Genomic DNA, 13,125 nt, shown 5'->3' with positions numbered 1-13,125 from the left:
CCAATAAATTTTTTTTTTTTTTTTTGTGGTAGGTACCATGCCAATACTGTAAAGCCACTCCTTTGGGTATTTTTTTTTTTTTTTTTTTAAGTACTCCTTTAAGTATTACTTATTCCATATTCAATATACAATGATTTATCTGATATTGACGTATATGCGTATGGAGAGCTGAAGTCTGAACAGAACTAATTTTGGTCAAAAATTTTTTTTTCTGCTATTCTATCTTACTGGGCATCGCTGGCCAATGGTCAATCTACTAGCTAGTAGAGTCAAGGGCCACCTATTTCCATTCACAATTATGCAAATATAACAAAATTCGATCCTATAGTCTCCTCCCTTGGGTGCCCCCGGCTTTTCAATGGAGAGATTGATAATCTCAGTAGGATCAAGGGTCACCTATTTCTACATACACATCCGAACATGAGAAGATTCGATTCCACAACCTCTTTTCTTATATGTCCATCTTTTAATTTCTTTTCATATTGCAAACTGATTTTCTTTTATCTTTTCATTTGTAGAGAGTTGTTTATTGTCATGTTTTACGTGAGGCTAATTGTGTAGCCGATCATTTTGCAAATTTAGGTCCAAGTGTGAAGTCAAGTGTCTACTTTATTTGGAATCTTGAGCCTCCTCCATTTATTTCCATTTTGCTGTGTTCAAAGCTCTTGTGGAATCTGATTCCCACATTAAATGAATGAAGATTAGTATTTACCTATAAAATAGTTAAGTAGACTAACAACTAAGATCCTCTCTCTCTCTCTCTCTACATATATATAGACCTTGAAGGTTGGGTTATTTCCAGTAACCATTGCTTGGAGAACCCAATACCCATCATCACCCATGGCCATAAAAAACTACTCTTCCTGCTTCCTTTTCCTCCTTCATTCAACTTTTCGTATTCATTTGTTTCTCTTTAGTTGTTTAGAGAAGGTGGAGGCCTATAGATTCCAAGAAATGAATGTGAATAATCTTCATCAACTCCAGACCCATCATGTCGTTTCACTCAGCTCCTTGATGCCAGCCGAAGTTTGTTCTTCTCCTGCTCCTGGTGATTTCTCTCAACTTTATATGCTGGACCTTTTTCGTCCATTCTTTATTGTCAATCTTCACAGCCATCCTGGGCAAAACCAGTACTTATTTCACTTTCTTTTCTACTTCATTTCCATGATTAAGAAAGTACTAATTGAAACCTAGAAAGGCATGGTGCATGAGCTGCTCATTCTCTCTCTCTTCAGGCATTGATAGAAGGAAAAATCATATTCAATCGCTAGGACACGTAACCAAGCATCTAACAGTTGAGAGAATATGGAACATGCACCCATTTGTTGAGATCTGTATCCAAGACGTCCCAACCATCTCATATTCACATGCCTGGTTGGGCACCCAACCGGTTGGAGAGAAGCCAGAGGGGTGGTGGAATTTTAGCTTCTTGTCTTTATTGGACCAATTTTTTCTATACCCTTGTGCAAAGAAATCTCCACATCTAAGACATCTGACCTTCTGGATGAATATGGGAAGAGTGTTTTTGGCCTGTACTAATAAGGGGTCGGTTTTTTATTTTTATTATTTTATTATTATTTTTTTTTTGTTACAATACAAGGCCACTATGGGCATACAAGAGTGCAAGATTGACTGAGGGATCAAATAAAGATCCACGTAAGTGGGGATGTATAGGGTCCAATAGTCCCACTTATTCAAATTACAATTATTGCTTTTATTTTTATTTTTATTTTTATTTTGGGTATAAACTCCTACTCTTACTATTTATTACGTAAGGATAGGGTGTGGGGGTTCAAACACTTGCCCTCAAAGTACGCTGATCTTCACATCCTAGTAGTTAATCTCTACACCAACGTGCATGCCCCATAAAGAGTGCGAGCCTAATGATGACATAAGAATCCAATCATATATTCACATCAATAGTGAGGGAGAGATTTTCTCTACTCCTACTGATGATGGAAAACTATTGCCAATTGCCATCTTTTTTTTAAGTTGTCGACTTTTTATCTTAAGAGGCAGTCTCAAACTAAGGGTATAAAATATATGTATCAAAACTAGGGGTGTCAATACCTAAATCAAACTGGTAAAACTGCCCCGAATCGAACCAATTGAATTCAAACCAAACCAAACCAAACCAAACCAAAGGCTTATTGGGCCAGTTTCATTTTGAGAGACTACAACCCCACTAACAAATCGAACCGCACTGAAAATCGAATGAACACAAAACAAATCGAAACCGACTCAAAACCCAGATTGAAACAGAAATAAACCGATAAGAAACAGGAAAAAGTCCAAAATTCATTAAAACCCCAAGTTTTTACATAGTTTTGTATGGAAAATCAAACCCAAACCGGACAAAAAACTGAAACCAAACCAATTACAAACTGATACAAGAAACCAAAGTCAAACCACATCGAAACCGAAATCGGAGTTTCTTTATTAGTTCGATTTCGGTTTTCCTATTCCCACACCAAAACCAATTCAACCCAGACCGAAAACTGGGCCGAACCGAACCATTGACACCCCTAATCAAAACTCAGTCCATCAAATACCAGATAGTTAATCATCTCTAGCTCTCTAACATCTCAAACAATTATTGATTACATTAACTAGGGTTACTTCAATGCTTTCAGGTTCCAAATTACTGAAAGTAACTCACAAATATGGGCCTTGCTCACCACTGATCAAGAAAGGAAATGCAAAAATTCCTAGCCTTTACCAGATTCTCATTGATGACCAAACCAGAGTCAACTGCCATCCATTCCAAATTCTCCAACCAACAGTTAAAACTTCCCGCCAAATCTGGCCTATCCCTAGGTACTGGAAACTTGGTTGTCAGGATTGGATTTGGAACACCAAAGAAAGATTTCATAGTAATCTTCGATACAGGTAGTGATCTCACTTGGATCAAATGCTATTCACAACAAGAACCCTACTTCAATTCTTCTACTTCCTCCACCTATTCCAACATCCAGTGTGACTCCGCCGCATGCTCGCAAGTGAAATGGGCCACAGGCTATGCATCATCCTGCACCACCAATTGCATCTACAAGGCAGCCTATAATGACGGCTCCACCACTGAAGGCTACTTCTCAACCGATACACTTACACTATCTTCCTCTCTGATGTATTCCCCAATTTCAAATTTGGGTGTGATGAGAACAACCAAGCTCCTCTTTTATTGGGTTCTGTAGATGGATTACTAGGTCTTGGCCGTGATCAACTCTCTATGGTATCACAGACTTCTCAAAAGTATGGAAAGCTTTTCTCCTATTGTGTTCCATCCACAACCAGCTTCACTGGTTTTCTTGTTTTCGGTAGCCAAGTAGGGGGTTCCTCTGCTTCTCTTCAATACACTCCATTACTCGTAAATTTGATTTGTCCCAACTACTATTACATAACTATGACGGGTATAAGTGTTGGAGGGTTGTTACTATCAATCCCAGAATCAGTTTTTAAAACTTCAGGAGCCATTATAGATTCTGGAACTGTCATCACTCGTTTGGCACCAACAGCTTATTCAGCTCTTCGGTTGGCATTTTGTATAGCAGTGTCTGTCGTCACCGTATTCACTATATGATACATGCTATGACTTTTCTGGATTCACTACTGTACGATTACCAAGCTTAGTATTGCATTTTGGAGGAGGTACTGACTTGAATATTGATAAGTCTGGGATTCTATATCATGTAATCTCAAGTTTATATTGCTTGGCTTTTTCTGCGAACAGGGCTGATACTGATTTGGGGATCCTTGGAAATAATCAACAGAAGACATTTGGGGTGGTTTATAATGTGGCAGGAGGAAAGCTGGGATTTGGAGCTGGAGCTTGTAGCTAGCTAATGAGAACCAGAAATAAGCTTAAGCGCAATGAGGCTTAGAGTTCACATCAACCCCATTGATAAAAAAAGTATCAAAATGATTTTCCCTTGTTCTTGTAATGCAAAGCAAGAAGGATGTTTGGAAGTTATTTTCCTTTGCCTTGATGATATGGTTAAATGCTTGATATTTTTAACTAAAAGTAAGAAAATTTATTCAGTAATAAGGTTCAAGGTTAGTTTGGGGTGTCAAATAGGTTGACATATCATAGGGTATAGATGTTTAATTGGTCTGAAATTGAAATATTCGTATTCGATTAGCTAGTTTAAGTACGGATCATAAAGTTTCCAAAAAATCGATTTTTCGAAGATAGAATCTTATAAATGGATATGTATACAAATTGACTATGAATTTTCAATAATCCATTTACATCCCTATTCAAATTGCCAGTAGAAGTGTAAGGGTGCTGGTTGATTGCGCCAACCAAGCCAGCCAAATGGGATTGTTAATAGTTTTTTAGTGTATTTTTAATGTATTTTTTAATACATTAAAAACCCTAATAATGAGATAGATAAAATACATAAACTTTAGCATTACAGAGTTTTTTGAGATAATAATAAAATATATTTATGCGAACTAATTTAGCAGTTGCTTGAGAGGATGGCTACAAGAAGAAAATATTTTTTCTTCTTTTTGTTTTTTTTACTAGCAACATAATTCCAGTGCGACCAAGATTCTAGTAGCTGATGGGAATTCAGATAAACCCATATCCAAACTTACATGCTTTTTTACCCAAAAATAAATAAATAAATACTTACATGCTTTAAATGGCCATATTTTAATTATAGTGCATAAATATCTTATATTGTTTCATAATTTTTATATGTATACATATAAATATCATATGTACTACATGAAGTAGGCACAGTTTATAGTTTGGGCTTTGACATGGACAAACTAAGCCCTAGAAATTTTTGAGCTTAAGCTGGGCTAGAAAAACTGGGCTAATTTTAAGACCCGGCTGATTGGGCCTTGGGTGGCTCAGCCTCAGTTTCATCCTAAACAGAACATTCTTTTTGGAAGAAAAAAAATTGTTTCTGTTTGTAACCTTATTTTTAACCCTCAATACAATGAGATGGCATCCACTTATGAACATTATAGATTTTTCTTTTTCTGGAGCCAAACAGGTAAGTCCAATCCACTCATAAAAAGGTAGGTGCAAGAAGTAAATCCTCTGCCAGAAGACTCAAAACGGAGATTACAAGGAATGGTGGGGTGAACCAAACCACATCTTGAGTACAATTGTCCAAACTTTGCTACCTCATGAGCACATTTGTTAGTCTCTCTGGGACCATATATAACACGTGGTTACATTAACAAGAGAATCCAATAGTTCCCTCAATAGTCCAAAACTAAATGTATAGCCACCCAAGTTGTTATTGCCTCTACAATGTTCTTGGCATCTCCTTCCTCTGTTTTTCTTTTTTCTTATTATTATCTGAAACAGATTCTCCTCCTTTATCTTTTATTCTATGTTATTATGTTATGTTGTTAAAAACAGTTCAAAAGAATTAAGGGGTGGAGAAAGAGGATCATAATGCAGGCAATCTTGTCCAATTTGTGGAAAAACTGTTTTTCAATTTAAACATGCGACCAATAGATTGCAATGGAACAACTTTACTATTTTACAAGACCCACCCTCTTATTAGTCAGCAGCTTTACCCAATTTGTGGAGAAACTATTTTCCAATTCAACCTTTGAACCAATAGAGAAAACTTAGAGCCCATTTGATTTTGTTTCTAAAAACGATTTTTCTATTTTCCTATGCTCAGAAATGAAAAAACACCCCTAAAGCCATTTGATTTTTGTTTCATTTCACCTGTTTTTGGAAATAGAAATAAAAATTTATGCCTTTTTCTGTGTCTGGAAACAAGAATGGAGAAACAAGTTAGACTTGTTTTTCTGTTTCTAGAAACAAGTGGAAGTAAAAAAAATTGTGACAAACCCGATACTTCACTATACCTACCCAAATCCCTACCCATTGTTGAAACTTCTCACTATCCAAATGTAACAATTCCAACCTAGTTGTATATAGCTCACAATTTTGGATTGCCTTCATCATTCTGAAGCTCATCTCTATGAAGCATACCTGCAACTCCAACATCATGCTTTCACTCGAGAGTTGCATTCCTACAACGCCGTGCCTTCACTCATGTCTTGAACTAAACTACACTGTTGAAAACGTTTCGAAAAACATAAAAATCTAACACCTTTTTGCGATTCCAAAAATCGTTTCTTAGTACAGAAACAACAATTGTCCTTGCTATTTCTAGACACAGAAACTGGAGAAACAAAATCAAGCGGGCCCTTACTGTTGTGCCGAGACCCACCCTCTTGTTGAAGACAGCTTCTATATGGGAAGAAGGTCATAATGCACGCAGCCTTACCCCACTTTGCGGAGGAGCTGTTTCCCAATTCAAAGCCCTGACTAACATATTGCAATGGATCAACCTTACTATTGTGTTGTGGCCCACCCTCTTGTTAAAGACAGTTTCTATATGGAGGAAGGGTAATAATGGACGCAGCCTCGCCCCACTCTGCAGAAAAACTGTATCCCAAATTGAACCTGTGACCAATAGATTGCAATGGAACAACCTTACGGTTTGTGCCAATGCCCGTCCTCTTACTAAAAACAGTTTCTATATGACAAGGCAACAGTTTCAATCCTACCTCCGCAATCTTTCCACATGTAGGGTCCATTTTCATCCACCAACACATGAGGCTCGAGTGTCCCGGTTGGTCCAACGACAAAAACCGAACCACATTTGTGTAGCCCATCCGCAGAATCTAACCTAAGAGAGACGGGGCCATTTATCTCCCACCAAAGCCACAAATAAATGGGAGGTTTGGGTGGGTTGAGTTTTGCCACCACTACTCCACAGTTCTCACACATTAAAAGATCAGCAGATTGTGTATCAGCCTCTAAAATTACTTCCCCAAAAGAATGATAGAGCACACATCATAGAAAAGATCAGCAATACATAAGTACTTGGCCTTTTCATAAACAATAAAATGCAGAGCACAGCTACAGCACCTGGACTTGATAAAAAAACAATGATAAGTAACCTATGCAACAAATCTTAGATTGTGCAACAAGATATCTATAAGCTCAATGGTAGGATATTCTAAGCTTAAACATGGTCCAATTAAATCAAATTATCAGCATACCTTCAAGGCACCTGTGCTTGAGAATTGTAAGCATTCTCACAATTATAAGCATTTAATGCAAGGAAATGAGAGAAACTGACACCGGAGTTGAAGGATTGGTCACTAGCTTACCTGTAAGCACATCAACAATATACTCTTGAATCAAATATAAAACTGAAATAATGTGGCACTGGAAACAGGAAAAACTTCCCCAAGATCCCATTGTTAAGTTTGTTTATGGAAACAGGAAATGAGAAATGGGAAATGGATTTGCAAGAACATATAATCATCTGAGTAAAGAAGTCACAATGCTCCAGAAAGGTTGAGATGTTAACCCTTATCCCATGCTGCAAGATCTGACCAACTACTTTACTGGAAACAAGCCAGGTTATGACAGAAACAAGATGGCTTATAAAGAAAAGCAGAAAAAAGCAGTATAAAAAAGAGGGGTGGGGGGACTGAGTTCGAGAACATGGACATACAAATTGGGAACGGGAACAGTCCAATCTAGAGGAATGCCATTGCTGTTGCCATGAATCATTCAATTCCTCAGATGGTGAAGCTGAAAGTGTAATGGAAAATCTACTGTCAAGCATCCCATTCTTTTGGGTTTTGGGTGAAGATTTCTGGTTTTCTAGTAGCCATCAAAACCATCTTCAGCTACTAACAGTAAAAACAAGAAAGACCCCTGAAAATAGCAAGGCAAAAAAGCTCCAAATGAGTGGAAGGAGTGAAGCATATTGAAGTATGATAGGGGGAGGGTAATAAACAAAATGAGCACAAAGCACAGATGCAAAAAACCTAAAAACCTAGAGAACCAATTGACCTTAGCTAATGGGCTGTTGCTTAACAAGAACTTGTATATTTCCAATTGTTCCCATTTTGGAGAATCTCATATCATTCCTGAACTACGTTTTTGAGAATTCGAATGGCTATGGACAGAAAAACAAATTGCCTACAATGGCAGGTGAATGATCAACATAATATAATAAATGGTTTAATATCAAATCAAAATGGAAAAGGATTTCAATGACGAACCTAGAAGCAATCAGATAAGAAAAGAAACACACATTTAAAAGGAAGGTGGGCTGTTGTCATTCAACACATAATATTTCAATATCCAAGGAAATCGCTGAGCAATACAATAGCAATTGTATTAGCAATCACCCCCTGTAATCTCCAAAGAAAGACCTTTCTGAAACAACACAATATGGTTTCTGGTACAAAGGAAATGAAGAGAAGGTAATATGGTTCATGACATAACTTGAATGCTCATCTCTTTCCACTGCCACTAAAAATTTAAATTTACAGAATGGCTATGTTGGCTAGCACCAAAGTAACTCACAAATTAATTGAAATTAAGTTCACAAAAGAAGAACCGGGAATCAAAATAGTTAAACACTCACTAATAAATCTGTTCATCTGAAACTCTTCAAATGAATTGAAGCAAGGAACCAGAAGATAAAGACCGAATAAATTTGTTTATATCTCACTAAACTAACACAAATATTTTTTTCAGAAACTGAAAAGCCAAAATAGTTAAACACTCACAAGCAAGACAACAATCCTTTCACGGGGAGATTCCTCCTCCATTTTTTATTTTTTTTTACCTTTCTCCAAATAAAGCTCTTTGCTTACCAAAATACGGAAACAATGTTAAACCCAGACAAATTATTCTATAAAATTAAATTAAAAAAATAAAAGAAGAAGGGAATCTCAACAACTGAATAATTATTCTGGTAATATAATCTAATCAAGACATGAAATTGACTTCTTACCAACAAAGACTCTTCAGTAACAGGGAAGAAATCAATCTTAAACCTCACTAAGTATATGTAAATAGGGAAAAACAAAGTAAATCCCACCAACATTTCCCAAAAGCTACCAGGACAACAGATGAAGGAAAACAGATATATCGACGAGCACCACGTCCATAGCTCAACTCCAAGCACCATTTTCTTTCCTTCAATGCCTACTCCGAACGCGCTGCGAACCTTTCCACCTTCTCATCGTTGAGATTGAGTCCCACCATGGCCTCACCCAACCCGCAGCTCACCTCAGCAAGAATATCAGGGTCACTGTAATGGGTCACAGCCTGAACAATCGCCCGAGCACGGCGAGCAGGGTCACCACTCTTGAACACACCAGACCCAACAAATACACCATCACAACCCAATTGCATCATCAGAGCCGCGTCGGCTGGAGTAGCAACCCCCCCTGCAGCAAAGTGAACAACAGGGAGCCTACCCAGCTGTTTAGTCTGCATCACGAGATCATAGGGAGCAGAAATCTTCTTAGCGAAGGAGAAGACCTCGTCATCATCCATGTTACGCAGGACCCTAATATCGCCCATCACTGACCTTACATGTCTCACGGCCTCGACAATGTTACCAGTCCCAGCCTCTCCCTTGGTGCGAATCATGGCTGCGCCTTCGCGAATCCTACGAAGGGCTTCGCCAAGATTGCGGCAACCACAGACAAAAGGGATTCTGAAGTTGTGCTTGTTGATGTGATTGTCTTCGTCTGCCAGAGTAAGTACCTCGCTCTCATCGACGTAATCGATGCCGATAGATTCGAGGATCTGGGCTTCGACGAAATGACCGATGCGAGCCTTGGCCATGACGGGAATCGTGACAGCTTGCTTTATCTCCTTAATAAGACCTGGGTCGCTCATGCGAGCGACGCCGCCCTGTGCGCGGATGTCCGCAGGGACACGCTCTAGGGCCATGACCGCGCATGCACCTGCCTCTTCAGCGATACGGGCTTGGTCGGCGTTAACAACGTCCATGATTACACCACCACGGAGCATCTGGGCTAGACCCACCTTGACGGAGAATGGGGATTGCTTGGCCTCTGTGATAGCTCCGTTGCCGTATAATGTAACCACACCGCTTCCTGCCATTTCTATGATGAACAGAACTTCTCTCGGAGAAAGAGAGAGAGTAGAAACAAGTGATAATAACTCAAGAAACCCAAATTCTGGTAAGAAGATCTTGATAACGAGAGAGAGAGAGTGAAGGGAGGAGGAAGGGAGAGGCAGAGGGAGTGGCGGTTGCGACTTGCGAGAGAAGAGAGGGTAAATGGGTATAAAAACTGAGCGGATTGAACGCTTAGGCTGTTAGAAAACCTTAAAATAAGATTTTTTTTTTTTTAATATTTTTTTAAAGGGTAAGTGAGAAAAAATAATAAATTATGGAACATAATGGCGGTGGAGGATGTAGTTCATCGGTCCATCCACGAGATAAGATCCACTGCTTATACGATCATCTGGCCCTCTCATTGAATACTTGGATGATCTTGTGCACCTCTTTGTTGGGATTGGATTTTCTACACCCAACGCATATTAGACAACTGGTAACACCGAGTATGCACATTAGGCACACTAGTGCACTTGAGAGGATCTGCTTATTTTTACTTAACTTTTTTTAACTTATTGAAAATTGAAATTTAAGGGAAAAAGAACATTCCTTTTTTACCAAAAAACAGAGCACTCTTTAGACGTGTGACCCTTGTATCCATGTATCATTACACAAAGATGGATGGGTGATGGATGGTGGGTGTGGGTGGGGGTGGGGGTGGGGGGTGCGGGGTGGGGGGAGAAATGATGGGCCCACCTCCAGTGAAATAAAAATACCCACCCATACCCCCTTGAGCCCCTCATTAGCCTGTATAGGTGTAGAGGCCATGCGACTAGAGAGTGTTCTTCTTCCTTAATAAAAGGAAAAGAATGCTAACAGTCTCTATCCCTAAACCCTCTAATGAAGAAGTGCACAAGAGCATTCGCAAAAAAGCACACAAGTGGCGGGGTCATTTCACATAACCCAATGAGAGTCATGAGACGACATAGGGAATAAGGTAACCTTTCCCATTAATAAATTCAAGGAAAAAAAACTCTGTCCACAAGTGTGGCCTATGCGGCTATGTTAGCATTTCTATGAATTTCTCTTTTCTCTATGAAAAGATATCTTTGCTCCTTCTTAAAAGTGGAGAGAGATAAAATTGGAGAGCACCAAGATAGACCGTACTCTCATATGAACCATTTCTCACAAATTAACTTATACGTGAACCATAGTTCAATGTCCCATATTCGACTAAGATAGGATTCCTCTCCATAGAGCTCGGGGATTAGAGATTGATTACACTATTAGAATAACCTCATAAATCAAAATGCATATTAGGACCCTCTCAACTATCGAATCATTCTCTAATCCCTGGACTCTACGAAGGAAAGCCATATTCTTCCGATAGCCCTTTCGTGGTCAAAAGGGAGTCAATCGTCTTATTGGTAGCTAAGAGAAGAAAAGAAAAGAAAAAAATCTAGAAAAGAAAAAGAAAAGAAAAGAGAAAAAATGGTGAGAAAATAAAAAGAGTATGCATGTTTGGTTACCATGAGAAAAAAGAAAAAAATTCAAAAAAATTTGAATTTTAAGAGAGATAGACACATAAGAAATCATTGTATAATCGTTCATTTTTTGTCTTATTATGATTTTATATTTTCTCATTTTTTTTGTGTTTTTGGTAAGAAAATTATTGGGGAAGTAAAACAAAATTTCACAATTCTCAATAAAAATTTTGAACTTAAAAGAGGGAATCTTCTCATAGGTGAAGACATACAAGTACATAAAAAAAACCCAAGGAAAAAAGTACAAAAATTGTACTTTTAAAAGTGAGTGAGAGGCTTAATGGAGTGAAGTTTGAGTGGGCGACGGTTTTTAACATATTTTATTTATTTATTTATTTTTACCCAAACAACTTTTATCCTTTATTAGTTATTAGACTTAGACCAGACTTTGGAGGTTAGGATGTCCTTTTACAATTTTGTTCAATTTGTCATTGTCATCCCAACTATTTTAATGATTATGAGTAACCATGAGTCCTGACCATTGGTTTTGATTCATATCAAAATTTAATCAAGTAATCTCTCTCTCTCTCTCTCTATGAATAAATTGGAAATTTTCTTTCACTTACATTTGAATTACAACTTTACATGAGAGCAAAGGATCTTAGGATCCATAGAATTTAGATTTGTTTAATTTATTACTTAGAAAATAAACAGGGAATCTCAAACAGAGTGAAATGCGAGGAGAGTACACTTATGAAATGCAAAAGAATGGTTCTTTGCACAAGAGGGTAGCGAAGTAATTTGAGAGAGAGAAAGTGTGTGTATGTGTAAGTATGCATGTGCATGTGTGTGCATACTAGCATACCCTCCCCTCGGGCTTAGAGAACTTTTTCCTAAAAAACTGATCACGCCCCCTATGCCCACACATGGTCACATGAAAAGACCACCCTACCCCTGTGTATGACTAAGGATGTCTTCTTAGGCATTTGATTTAGTTTTCTCAAACCCAACCACTTTGAATTATTTTCTTCTTTTCAACTCCACTTTGAATCTTTTTAAACTCCATCTGTTTTTTACCAAAAAAAAAAAACCTCTATCTGTTTAAAAATAAAAAGAAAAAATGAAAATAATATAGACATTACTAGTAGTACATGCTCTTTGACACTCTTTCTCCATTTTTACCGTCTTTGACATTCTATTTCCCTATCATGTCGACTCCTTGTATACGAATTATGAAGGATTTTTGCCTCTGCGCCCATTAGCTTGATGTGGGAGATACTAATACACAAATGCAACATGTATATCTCCCCCAAAAAAATTATAAGGGAATGGAAAAATATCTATAGTGAGGGGATGCTATTAAAATCTAAACTCTAAAACCATTTAATTTAATTGCTTTAAAAAAAAAATGAAAATAATGTGCTAGTCAATTATACAAAATAAATTTTATAGTTATCATTGATTTTTGTTACTCAATGTTGCTATCTTGCACATATTTTTTTATTTTTCAAGCACTTTATACCAGCTTTTTTATTTTAATTATTATTTGATTCTGTTGCACCGGGATTCTTGAAATGATGTGTGGAATCTTTTGCATATAATTGTTAATATCGAAAAAAGTTTCTCAAAGTTTGGATACATTGTAGTAGTTGTTATCAAAATATTTATTTTCTATTACATTATAGCATAAGACACAAAATATGCATATAATTTATTATAATATTTCATCAGTATTTTATGCTGTTGGTCCCAAGCCC

At 37.5% G+C, this 13,125-nt stretch overlaps 1 protein-coding gene across 1 annotated transcript; it reads right to left on the bottom strand.

The window, feature by feature from the left end:
* Positions 1-8,742: 8,742 nt before the first annotated feature.
* On the bottom strand, positions 8,743-10,121 carry LOC122058401 (pyridoxal 5'-phosphate synthase subunit PDX1.3-like). Its single transcript, XM_042621075.1, has one exon. The coding sequence runs from the start codon at positions 9,926-9,928 to the stop codon at positions 8,999-9,001; it is 930 nt and encodes a 309-aa protein (XP_042477009.1). The 5' UTR covers positions 9,929-10,121; the 3' UTR covers positions 8,743-8,998.
* Positions 10,122-13,125: the final 3,004 nt, after the last annotated feature.

Source organism: Macadamia integrifolia, chromosome 12, assembly GCF_013358625.1.
Source record: "Macadamia integrifolia cultivar HAES 741 chromosome 12, SCU_Mint_v3, whole genome shotgun sequence".
NCBI classification, from domain to species: domain Eukaryota; kingdom Viridiplantae; phylum Streptophyta; class Magnoliopsida; order Proteales; family Proteaceae; genus Macadamia; species Macadamia integrifolia.
Note: the sequence above shows the minus strand (reverse complement) of the source record. Positions and strands in the feature narration are given on the sequence as shown.